At 37.8% G+C, this 13798-nt stretch overlaps 1 protein-coding gene across 1 annotated transcript in view; it reads right to left on the bottom strand.

The window, feature by feature from the left end:
* Positions 1–3696: 3696 nt before the first annotated feature.
* Positions 3697–13798, bottom strand: part of SLC25A26 (solute carrier family 25 member 26) — a 2337350-nt gene continuing 2327248 nt past the window's right edge. The window contains exon 10 of the mRNA XM_044077958.1: positions 3697–4206. Coding sequence (XP_043933893.1) covers positions 4110–4206 — 97 coding nt within the window. The 3' untranslated portion in view covers positions 3697–4109. The remainder of the gene's footprint in view (positions 4207–13798) is intronic.

Below are 13798 nucleotides of genomic sequence, written 5' to 3'. Positions count from 1 at the left end.
ACACCAAAAAAACTACTACTTGGTACTGGAATGTGATATAAAATACATGAGCAATATAGAGCCTGTATAAATATTTGGGAATTGATGAAGGATCAACAATAAAACATGAACAAATGTGAATAAAACGTAGTAAGGAATATTTTAGAAGACTAAAATTAATGCTGAAAACAGAACTGACATCTAGGAACAAAGTCCAAGCTTTAAACCAATTTGTTCTTCCTGTCCTAACTTACAGTTTTGGAGTGATTGAGTGGTCTCAAAAGGTGTTGGATTGGTTGGAGAGGAAAACAAGAAGGATGTTTCCTGCTCATCAAATGATTTATAAAAATAGTGTATACCAAGACTATATATTCCCCATTCTGAAGGAGGTATGGGCCTCATCGAAATTGATTACATGTATAGATCTGCTAACCTTATAAGACCCAAATGTAATGAAAGTTTTGAAACATCAGGAGAATAAGTCTAAGATTAGTTCCCTGCTTACTTTAGCAGAAGCACATCAGTGTTAAGTGGAAATTGAAATCAAAATAGAAGTAGATAAAAATCAGGCAGCAAGTGAATGTCCAAAAAACAAAAGAAAGAATATAAGGTGAAGGATCAGATGAGAAGGAAAGAAATGTGGATAATACATAAATACATTTGCAGGTACTGAAAACTCTTGAAACAACCTCATGTTGATCAGGATCGAACACAGGAACGGTTAAGAAGAGGTGAATTTAAACCAAAAGATGAAAGGCTAATATTGGCATCCCGAGATAGTGACTATGTACACATTGGTTTACAAAGTCCATTGAATATGCTGGAGAAACAAACAAATGCAGGTTTTGTAAAAAAAGAATTGGAAACAGTCACATATCTCATCGCTGGTTGTGATATACTAATGGCAGAAGGACTGTAGACTGAAGGGTATAATAATGTGGCAAGACTGTTGGAATGGGGTTTGTACAAACATAATATTGAAGTAGCTGAAAAACACTGGAAACATGAGCCACAAAGCATTACAGAAAATAATAAAAGTTTATATCACGTGGGATCATCCATTACCAACAGTTCAAAAAATAGATGCGAGAAAACCAGATATAGTAGTCCATGAAAAGAAGACAAAAGTAGCACTGATCATTGAAATTGCCACACCCAGTGAATACAGTGTCTTACTTACAAGAGACACATGTTATTACTGCTAGCAATCATGCATCACAACTTAATAGGGATGATCTTCTCAGATACAAAACGAAAACTCATACAAATTGCAATACCTTAAGATTCACCACGACTTATGGCAGAAATACAAATAAATTGATTGATGCTATCAACAGACATTGGAATATTCTTTTAGCAGACACTGCTTTGTCTCAACATTTATCTGAAACTTGTCTTTTTTCATTTAGAAAATGCAAAAATTTGGCAGCACACTTTAATCATTATAAACATCACTCAGATTCTAAAAATCTGCATATGATTCAAACTTCCATACTAGGTGACAAACTTGTGGGCTGTATGCCCAGTGGACATTGTACTAATTGCAAGTTTGTTTTAAAAACAAAACATTTCTCTAGCAATAACACCATCAATGTATATGACATTCAGTTTTTTGCAAATTGTAATACTGACTGGGTTATATATATATGGTTTTGTGCAGCTGCCATGCATTTTATGTTGGTCAAACATCTAGACTGTTCAAACTACGTATATCAGAACATCTTAGTGATGTCAAGTGCAAACGGCCTAACAATGCTTTATACAAACATACCCTTAAACATACCACAGCTAGTTTTCATTTTATTATTAGTGACAAAATAATAGGGGACCGAACCAATAAATTAGGATGGCATACTAAACTGAATGCAAAAGAGAAAAAATGGACTGTAAATTAGGGTGCTTTGTTTCAGCCTGGTCTCAATTAATATTTATGAATATATATTTACATATTCATGAGCTCACCAATGAAACTTTGTTATTAATTAAGCTTTATTATATAAGAACCTCTCAACAAGTTTTGTATTTTTACACTGATGAAGGCTAGGTAAATGCCTTAGCCGAAACTGGTCTGTTATGTGGTTCTTTACAATATATTAAATTAATTTTTACAGCTCACAGTTGCTGGCTTTTTCTTTTTGATACATGGTATGTTACTAGCTGTGCATTTGCCTCCATGCAGGGGAAGCTTTTTTTGTGTTATTTTGCTGGATCCATGCAGAAGCCTAGCTCTCTTTCTAATATGATAGTACCTTCCTCATAGAACAGAAAAAACACAACAAATTATTATGCCTAAAGATAAGCCACTGTGGGCCTAGAGAGCTCTTGAGCAAAACCTTTTTGAGCCCCCGCACAGTCACTTATTTGTGAGTCAAGACAGTTTGGTGGTCAAGAATTTCAGTTTCCCTTCTCAAGCAAATGCAGAAATGTAGCAGTGTCCTTGCTGTTCTACTGATCTTCACACATAGTAGATACATTCCAGACCCCAAATAACTCCAACTCGCACAGTGGAACTTTTCAATGCTTTGGGTATGCACATGTGATCAATAGCAATGGCTTTTAAATAGGGTTTAGTTCACAGCCAGAGCAAACTAACCGATGGCCACTTTGTCCAAAAATATATATATATATATATATATATATATATATATATATATATATATATATATATATATATATATATATATATATCAACATGACATGCACACTGACTGGTCTACTTATGTTACCATACATGCACTGATAACCCAGGTACACTCACTCACGCACACACACAATCACACACGCACACACACACACACACACACACACACACACACACACACACAAGCACCATTGTATGCCCACCCACTCATCCAAACACACAATTTTTTTCCCCATGGGGCAGGCCCCCCATACCTCCAAGAAAAGGCAAACCCTACCACCTTACCCCAAAATTAATATAACTAACTACAAAATCATACTTTCAGACAAGTACTTCTCTTACTGTATTTAAATGTAATATGGATGAGTGAATGGGAAACTGCAAATTCACCTCCAGTTTAGCACCCATGTCCCCCATGGATAGGGCAAAATTAAATGTCCCAACATATCCTTGTTCTGCCCAACTCTGGGTTAATCGTACACAAATAATAAGGGATAAAACCTTCAGTTGGAATTAAGGTAAGGCTTCTTAAGATCCTCACTGATCAAATCCTTAGTAAGTACCTATGAAAAAACACATGCACATTCAGCTAGAACCCATACAAACATCCTATTGATCACCCAGCAAACACACACACACATAACTCACGTATTAGGCCTTGTACACCCCAACACACACACACACACACACACACACACACACACACACACACACACACACACACCCCTGAAATCTGTCATATAACAGGAACAGATTTCCTACAAAGGACATGATTCACTTACACAGCAGCAAGTATTCACACCAATACACATACTATTAATGAGCATGAATACTTCATTGGTATATATATATATATATATATATATATATATATATATATATATATATATATATATATATATATATACACACACACACGCACTTGCATGGGCATCCTAACTTGGCCAGCATGTCATTCAGTAAGCTACAAAGTCTCAGCACACATCAAATCTATGATGTGCATCTTTACAAACCTTTAGTAAATGCACAGTTAAGACATGCATTGTGTCTATCCTACTTGAAATAGTTTGAGCAGCTTCAGTGGAGCCATTTAATTCTGCTGTTGGACAGTTTTACAAATAAATGGTGCATTCTCCATATTTAGTTAATTGCAAAGACTACAGTCACATTGGTGTACAATCACAGTTCTGGTCTTCTGAGAATTAACATCCAGCAATAATTGAACATAGGAAAACAAACTCTTCTAGCTTGTTTTGATTACTTTGTTGTTAAATAAATGGCTCAATTTATGTCCTGTCCATGTAAATAGTACATCTGGCCCCAACAAATTAGTTAAGATTGCCTTCCTGTTGCACATAAATACTGGACAGCTGGCAGTCCATTGGACACATCACAGATGAAAGATAAAGCATTTCAGAGGCCTTCTCTTTTTTTTTCTCCTTTAAAGTGTGCAGCAATACATATCCTGACTGTATGATTCCTTGGCACATCATAGCAATAATTTGTGTGTTTTGTCGTAAGTTCCAAGAAAGATGAACCCACCAAGACTAATCCAGGCGACTCTGGGTAGGATCCCAGCAAACAATCTGAGGAAAAAAGAAAACAATTTACAGAGCTGTGACTGTAACAATTCTGTAGCAATTTTAAGTTGACTAACTTGATAACATGCAGTTAATTTTAGATATTTACCAGTTCTTTTAAGTTTACTGTTTTGAGATCATTTTCATTAGAACATTATCATGCTGAAACCTGAAAACACCAAATCTGTATACATAGATGATACCTCGTTTAGTCTGATAAATATGCTGCTCTTTTATCTTAAAATTAAATCATAACACAACTAAGATTCATTACTTGTTCTAAGCTGCTTTAAATGGACACCAACAGTCTTGGTTTGTGACTTGTGCAAGGTTTTCAAAAGGTACCAGAACTAAAGTGGGAATAGGCCTTAGGATACATGGTAAACAAGATTTGAACATAAAAGTTCTCATTTAAAACAGTAGCAGTTAACAGTAATCAAAAAAAACACAGAAGAGGTTAATATGTCAAATGTAGCTTTCTACACATGTGGATATTATAAATGTTAAATAAATTATAAAAGTTTCTTTTTGGATAAAATAAACTAAAACTTTACAAAAGCTCACATTTTCAGACACATATGCTTACTAGAACCTTTAAATCACAGACCAGTAAACACCATAGCCTAGTTGAGAAAGGTTTATCAAAAATAGCCAAGTCTTTAAGTAACTGTTTCTAACAGAATAGTTGAAATTCCTGTCATTTTATGACTTGGCAAAATGCAAAGGAAATTACAGAAAAGATATAATGACATTATTTACTTAGATTAGAGAAATCAGGAATCAAATGTTTTACTGTTGGCGTATGAATGCTGGGACAAGACAACAAAGATATTAAATGTACCACATAAAGAAGAGAGGGAGAAGAAAGCCTTTTCAGCGTAACAAAATTATCTTAGTATCTAGATCCCATTAGGTCATTCATTCATATAACAAACATCAAAACTGTATTAAAATGCCTAAAATTAAGTACATGAATTATGACTATGAATATGAATATGGTAGAAAATATATTTTCCCATATTTTGGGCACAGCTGTCCTTTTCTACAGTTTTAGCCTATTTGGTAACCCATTCTAAAGTTTCATTTTTTGTGAAAACAGAACTTTCCAGTTTCAAAAGTATAGAAATCACAATTCTGTCCTGCAGTCAAATAAACAGAACACAATAGCTATCTTTGCAGCAATGAATCATATGAAAACCTTTTAAACAGAAGGGTTTCCTAAAGAAAGGCTTCTCAAGAGAGACTGGTAAAAATTAGTCTTCTCTCGGAAATGAAAAGGGGATAGGATGGCTTTCATAGCTTCAAAAAACAGACAGCCCAAGACTGTCTCCATTTGAATTAAGAAATAAGCCTTGCTCCATGGTGAGGGAATGAGTGAGCAGGTTCAGGAGAGTTTTTTGACTTTTAGAACAGTAAGAATCAGGGATGCCTAAGGCAATAAGAAGTCACTAGCAATACTCTATGTTGTGCAAAACCTAGTTTTGTGGAGCTTTCTAACAAGAAGAAAAACAGGAAATATATGCACAAAGTTATCTGTTCACTCTAGGAAAAAACTATTTATAGCAGTAACCTTTTGAGTTGGTGGCTTGCAGTAAATGTGGAAAACTGATGGCTGGAAAAGAAGGCAAGAATATCTATCTATTATTTGGTCTTCTCCAGCTGATACAAAGCTTGGAGAGAAAGAGGATTAAGTTTCATTTTACATGGATAATCCTGCTGACTTGCCCAGAAAATCTGTTACCATATTCTACTATCTAAGGGTATACTTTGCCAAAAACAGAATTTTATTTTGCACTGCCTATTCACACAGCTGCCCTGCATGGAGGCAAAAGTTCCAGAATTTTGCACCTTTTGCCTGCTGATGTAAAACATAGCGGAATTACTCTTTGTGCAGACCTGGATATAATTGTTCTGTAGTGCAGGGAGAAATAATTGCAAGGCTTTAACCACAGCCATCGGGTTTCAGATAGCTTATCTGCCACAACTTATTTCTATAAAGAAGTCATTCCCAACCTGTTCTTTCATGACAGAACCACAGTTTGCTATTAAATCACTGCTTTCTACACAGGATGGGGCCTGCTCCTCAAACAGCTAGGGAGGATCAACTTACTTATGTGCTCCTTCCCCTCCAATATCACACCCAGCAGCAGATGCCAGAGACTGTATCTCACATGTGATCAGCTGGGCCACTACAACAAGGTAAATTTCCTTGCAGTACTATGTCTAGGAAACTACTTTGGCTTATGTTTTTATGACTCCTGTTTGAGGTCAAAGGATAAGCCCTCCACTCAATGCTGGGTTATTACTTTCTCAGCTACAGACTAAAGAATACTTAATGTTTCAGGCGTCTCTCATCTGCACTAGTCTGAGGCTGACATACTGGTACTTGTAAGTACCACTGTACAGAGACCCAGTTCTGTGCAACAGATCCAAGTGCTGAAAACACTATCTGGAGAGCTGTTGAAGCGAGAGGCAGTTGCTGGCTTGTCCATCCAAAGGGGGAGAGATTGTCACAAATGTCTGACTTGGGGCTTGAGTGAAACTAGATTATGCAGAGGGACAAGCAACTACTTATACCTACCAGGGAGTGCATTGCACTCTTGTCAGGGATTGCATGTGCTGAAACACTTGCCTTTTTCTGACCAGTTACTGCATACTCTGTACTGTGTTTGAGATAGGGATAAAGTATAAATGGAAAATACTGACCCAGCAATGCATGATGGCCAACCAACATATAACTCTTGACTCTACCATGGGCATACTAATAACTTAAATTGGAAAGGAGACACTCACTCCCCCCCAAAAAAAGTACTTTGGGGTATTAACATCAGCAAAAAATGTTCAGTGGCAGTTCTGGCTTGTAAGGCCAAAGCCATATAAAAGAATTGACAGCCACTGATGCAGATCACTGGCATGACACAGAAAAGGCATCTCTTTCACAGCCATGAGTTATGACCTGATGACAAGTAGCATGCTTGGCAGACCTGTGCTTCTTATGTATCTAATATAGGATCTTTTCAAGAACATATATTTGGAGGAGGTCTGAAAAATATGCATAGTTATATTAAAAAAAAAAAAACTTTGTGATGTACTCATCTTTGTACAATGTGCAGGAATGCCCTACAGGAGCTTAGGAAGAAAGCATACATTTCCTTAGTGTGCAAGCTTCAGATTTCAATAAAAGGCTGTGACTTTGAGAAAATGAAGAGTGACCACAAGTCTTCCAATGATTGCAGAACAACCACTGCATCTGTCTGTGTGTGTATGTATTTATGTATATATATATATATATATATATATATATATATATATATATATATATACATATAAAACGAGCGAGGGAGAGCATGAGCGAGCTAGAGTGGTTATTGCTGATACATAACAGATATATGGTTATTCAGTAAATCACTAAGTTGCACGAAGGCCCTGTATATTGGACAAATGCTGGGAATTTCCTCTTCTGAGATCCCAGTCTTGGAACAAAATTATTTTAATTTCTGGCTTCCATGCCCAAGGGTCGGTGCTAGTACTGCATTTCATGAAGTCACTTGGCAAGCCAGGAGGATGTGTCAAGCCCCTCTTCTCATGAGTTTGAATCCCTACAACATGCACTGAGCATGCACATCTGAAAGATACACAAAGAGAACATGGGAAACTATCTTACTGAACAGTAAATACTTACCCTTGTATCCCCGAATACTCCATCTGCACTCTCACCTCTTCTCCAAAGAGCTGCTCTTTCCTCCCTCTGTTCTTACTCTCTTCTTGCTCTTCCTACTGACACCTACTACTCCCAAAAACTCTCCTTTCTCTCTCAATCACTTAACACCTTTTAACTTCACTCTCCTCCTGGGTTCATCCTACACTTACATAACAAAAAAACAAACAAAAAAAAAAACAAACATTCTACACTCTATTCTACACATTATATCATTATAAAAGTAATGTCTTGAACTTTGTATGATAAAAATGTAAACAGGGAGGTTTTAAGATCTAACTAATGTTTAGAACTATGCATGTTGTAAATGTACCAAAAGAATGTAGGAAACAATGTATTTTATTTTATTATTGTAGAATGTACTTTGTAGTCATGTGGAGCTTTTGTCCATGGGCCTCTGCTAAAAAAAGGGCTGTCCAGAGAGAGAGTGTGTGTGCTGTGTGTGTGTGGTGTGTGTGTGTGTGTATAAAAGTCCAATGCAAAGGGCCTTCTCAAAGATTAACTGATGTGGTGAGCACTAATATATTCTGCAGCCAGCAACCAGAGGAAGTCCTAAATAGGGCTCAGAAAGTCTAAGCAGCTTATGGCAGATGAGCCTTGAGGCCTGGCATCATTATTTATTTACTCTGTTGCCTAGGTTATTCCCACAAGGCCAGTGACATCTTTTCAGGGGAGACCTGAGGTAGGGTTCTTACTGACTTGGGGAAATTTGACCAAGGCATCAGGGAAGTATTGTTGTCTAAGAACTTACCACAACAGATATTTGAATTCCACACCATTGCAGCAGCTTTTGGCTATTTGGTTTGTTTCAAGCCTAGGAAGCAACAACCAGCCTGTTTCAAAAGCTCTGGCGTCCTCCTACACATTCACTCTGGCTGATGATTGGCAACAAGCACCAATCAAATAAATAGCAGCTAGCAGTAAGTGACTTCAGGACTTTCCTGTCAGTAGAAAAAAATAAGAAGCAACCTCATCCTAAACATCTAATTAGATATAAACACAAAAGCATTTTATATCCCCCCCAAAACAACTATGTGTAGGAAAGAAAAGGTGGGATGGTGGGTGGGTGTGGGTATTGCAGCAGTGTGGAATTCAAGCATTTACTGTTGTGGAAAGTTCATACACAACTGTACTGTGTTTATCATTCCCACTGCTGCAGTATTCTTTGGCAATTTGGGATGACTATCAAAGCTTATCCATCCAGGAGGATGAAGGATAATGGTCCAAGAGCCTTTGTAAAATGATCCCTGACATGCTAGCTATGGACCTGGAAAAGGAATTCAGTTTGTAATGCATTGCAAATGTATGTACAGAGAACCAATTAGCTACATCTAGAATACTTCTGAAGTGCACCTCATTCCAGTGTGCCATTGTAGAGGATAAAGCTCTCATGGATTATGCCTTAATACTGCCTGGAACCAATATGCCATGGTGGGAACAACCATCCAGAAATAGTGTTTGAGACTGGTTGTCCCATCATTAAGAAATAAATAGCTTTTTCTGGAAACACGGTACCTGAGCTATCTATGTATAGCTAGAGTATCTAGATTCCACCCACCCCCCCAGTTTTGAGGTTCTGGGTAAAGCACATGGAGATTAATGGACTGATTCAAAGTACACTTTGAGACTACTTTGGGCATAAATGAGGGATTTGTTCTCTTAAAACTATCCATCTCCTTATGAAATAAAATATAAGGGTGCACCCACCACCAGACCTTATAACTTAAATACTCTTTTTGCAGATGCCAGCACAATAAGAACACCTTTCCAATCAATGGACCATAAATCTGTCACATGAAGGTTCATATGGTTTGCTTTTGCAGCAGAAAGTTAAAATCCCAAGAAGGAGTTACCTTCTTGTTGGGTGGCCTCATGTGAGAAACTCCTTTAAAGAATTGTTTAATGACAAAAAAAAGAGGACAGGGTGGAGCCATGGGCAGACATACTGACATGGCAGCAAGATAAGCCATGATAGAGGAATAAGATAGGCCTGAGGATAGTAACACACAAATATTTGAGAACCAGTGATACAGAATCCCCATTACGGGCCTGGTTATTTTTCTAGGAACCAATTAGAAAATCGTTTCTACTTACTGATATAAAATTTTCTAGTCACAGACATTCCTGTCTCCTTTAGTACTTGTCACAGATACTCAAGAAGGAGGTGCCAAAAAGGTATCATAACTGAATCGTCCAAACAGTCAGATGTAATAGTTTGTGATTAGGGTGCATCAAATACCTCTGGTCTTGTGTGAGTAGATCAAATCCGCGAAGAAGACTGTAGCAATTGTCCATGGCCAATTCCATAAGAAGGGAGAACCACTGTTGTCTGGATCTGAGGGGCATTACCACAAACATATATGAAGAGTTCAGCTGAATCTTGAGAATGACTGGTAACCAACTGAAATGTCGAGCCCCTTTGATCCCAGATAAAAAAGAGACATTCTAGCAAGAATCCCAAATAGTATTCCTTCAACACTGATGTGGTTTGGCCTGTCTGATATGTCCTGTAGTCTGCACCTCATCAAAATGGATCCACAAGCAGAATCTGAAGCATTTGTTGGTCCAGACTGTGTTGGGATAAGAAGAAAAAGGGAGACCTATATTATGTGCTGTCTGCATCTATGCAGTTCCTTCTTGGCATGGTCCAAAGCTGGAATCTGAGATTCCAGAGGATGATAATTCTGGGTTCTCATGAAACTCAGAAACCCAGTCCCTTACAAGGAAGTCAAACAGGGGGTTTTGAATATTTATCTGGAACCCTAGACTGGTGAGGAAGGAGACAAAACATGTTAAATGTTCTTGTCTTCCAGGAAAAGACTCTGCAAAGATAAATAAGTTGTTTAAATAAAAATACATATGAGAATGTCCAGTCAGCAAAGGGCTATTCCAGGGGCTAAGCTCTTTGTGAATATTCTTAGAGCTGTGGATAACCCAAAGGGTAATACACAAAAATGATAATGTGACCCAGGCACATTGAATCTGACAAAGGAAAAGATCTAGAATTTGTCTCCAGGCAAGTTCCTTACTTGGAATCAGAAACAATCTGAAACAAATGTCCTTGCCCCTGTAGCCTTTGTGAATATTCTTAGAGCTGTGGATAACCCAAAGGGTAATACACAAAAATGATAATGTGACCCAGACACATTGAATCTGACAAAGGAAAAGATCTAGAATTTGTCTCCAGGCAAGTTCCTTACTTGGAATCAGAAACAATCTGAAACAAATGCCCTTGCCCCTGTAGCCTAAAAGCACTGGATCTAATATTCATAGGGTTAGCATATGATTACAAAGGGAGAGACTGAGGTCATGTGTCCTGGATAGAGATAAAGATATATTGGTAGAAGGGGATGGGAGAAGAGAGGAGTGCAGATATAGTCACTTTAATGGTGTAGAACGTTCCCTATTCCGAAAAGATCCCTGTGTTTTGTTAATGTTGATATCCTCCTGCCATCTTTACTTTGTGATCTGCTTGCCAGAAATAGGCAGGGACTGTTTAGAACTACATGCTTTATAGTGGAGACCTGAAAAAACTCCCTGAACTAATCTCCCCTTTTCTTCAAGTTGTTTAAGTAAATGAGTAGCAAAAGGACAAATATAACTTCTTTACCTAAAGAGGGGTTCAAAATCTCAGATTTAACTTAATCTGTGAACCTTTGATTATGTAGCCAGGCATAACTCATTAAAACAGTAGCATTAGAAGTAGTCCAGCACAGTATTCTGCACAATCATACACACTCTTTAGGGCATCTTTAGAGACTTGATGAATATTAGAAATAACAGGATTCAGAAGAGATTTATCTTCTGAAGGCAGATTAGTAGAGTATACATTTCAACACAATATAACATAAAACTCCACAAACGGCCCTGGTAATTGAAAATTCTGATGTCAAAGTGGCTGAAAAGAAAACTCTCTTCCACATATATCCAACACCTTACCTTTTTTATATCCTGGAAAGGGGTTAGGATTCACCAAAAAATAATTGCCAGCTGGCACTGAGGCACAAATGACTGCAGGATCAGACTAAAGGTGAGAAAACAAGAATTTGTTAGCCAGAGGAAACTCTCTAAAGTCTACCAGCCTTTTTAAGGGACTGAAAACTGGGAATCAGGATTACTGCAGGCAGCACAGGTTCATAGATAAGTACTACACTAGCTGTCCTTGGGAGCCATTTTATGCCTAGCCAATTTCCCTTTTGGTGCTTGAATTAACCTATCCTATTTGGTGTTAGACTAGCCTTACCCACCCCTTGGTCAATAATTGTCTACTACCAGTAGTGAGAATAGCTGGGGTCATACCACAGTTAATTTAAGGGACCCATGCATGGGATAAAGCATTTAAAAGCTGCATCTGTCCATCTGTAATACAGGGGGCAATGCTGGGATAAATTTTCTGTTTCCCATCCACAGATCCTAGTTGAGCTTGAAATGGGACAGGGATGAGATTTATTTAATGTAGATACAGAGTCTATTCCAGAGCAAATGTATCCTCTGTGAGATAAACCTGTCCCTCCAAACCATTCTGTTGATGTTTCAAAAGAGGTTTTGATCCCTAGACCAAATATTTATGCCATTTGACTTACTAATGTGCAGTAAATCCATCAGCATTAGGATGGGGATACCTTGTATGCCAGACATAGGTTACCTCTTAGCAGTCTGTAGGATACTGAGTATAGTGACAGGGCTTTGATTTGGTCTATGTGGGGCATATTATTTAAGCCTTGTATCCTTTTAGTAAGATATCTATGTGAGCATTCCAATTGTTGCATGCGTGTATACAGATACATGCCAAAGGGGACATTATATTCAATGACAGGCCTAATGAGGGCTGAGAAAATGGAGACAATGACATCTGTAGATCTAGACATAATTCCTTTGTTTATAAACTATGCAATATAGAAGGTCTTATATACGAAAATAGACACATGTTGGTCAAATGTTAGGTCACTATCCAATCCTGAACAACTGGGTCAACTTTCAGGGGAGTACTGTCACTATGGTAGTTCCCTGGGGTAGATGACTTCCCAAAGGGTATAATGATGTATTTTTTGGTTTCAGACCATGATTTTGACAACAGTTATTTATTTCAGACAAAGCAAAGTCATTTAGGGATTCAATGACTGTTCCTAGCTTGCAGTCATCTTCAAACTTCAGTCACAGCCCTTTAGTACTACAGAATTGGATGACAAATAGGAGAGGTCCCTGCACAAAAGTCCAGGGGAGTCCACTGGAGACAGATCTCTTTTTGGAGGTAATTTTCCTTATTTTGATTTCCTGTGTCCTAGCTGTGAGCCAGATGACAATATATTGGGCATTAAAGACATCCTTCAAGGTTGGCAAAACAGAGAGAATAGGATCAAAATGTGGGACTTCCATTTGTAATAAATCACAGTATCTCCTCATTTCAGGTGGAACCTGCACTTGTTCCAATAAAAGCTAAATCATTCATCCTGAAAACAGACTCAGAAAATGAAAAAACTCCCACTCATAAAAAGAAAATTCCTCCAAGGGGGATGGGGTATACATGCTTTCTCAAGGATCACAGTCCTGGTCTTGGGAATCTATAGGAAAGGAAACGCTGTCTCTTATCAATGTCATACTCCTCTGACTAGCTTCAGGATTTTCTGTATCCCAATAGTGCTCAAGTAAGGATTTTTGAATTTCAGGATGAACTGCCTGCATTAAACTTTTGATTATGGTAATATCATCATCTTTATGTACCATAAGCGAATGGCCACTGCAGGATCCTCCACAAGTGGCTGACGCACTGACTGAGCCCAAGGTGACAGCAAGAACTCATTTTTAGTATATATATTTTTTTCTTTTTAGGTACGGTTGTAGAAGAACCAGCAGGATCAGAGTGAGTATCCATGCTGTGAC

The sequence above is a fragment of the Protopterus annectens genome, chromosome 7.part0 (genome assembly GCF_019279795.1).
Source record: "Protopterus annectens isolate FY-2018-M chromosome 7.part0, PAN1.0, whole genome shotgun sequence".
Taxonomy (NCBI): Eukaryota; Metazoa; Chordata; order Ceratodontiformes; family Protopteridae; genus Protopterus; species Protopterus annectens.
Note: the sequence above shows the minus strand (reverse complement) of the source record. Positions and strands in the feature narration are given on the sequence as shown.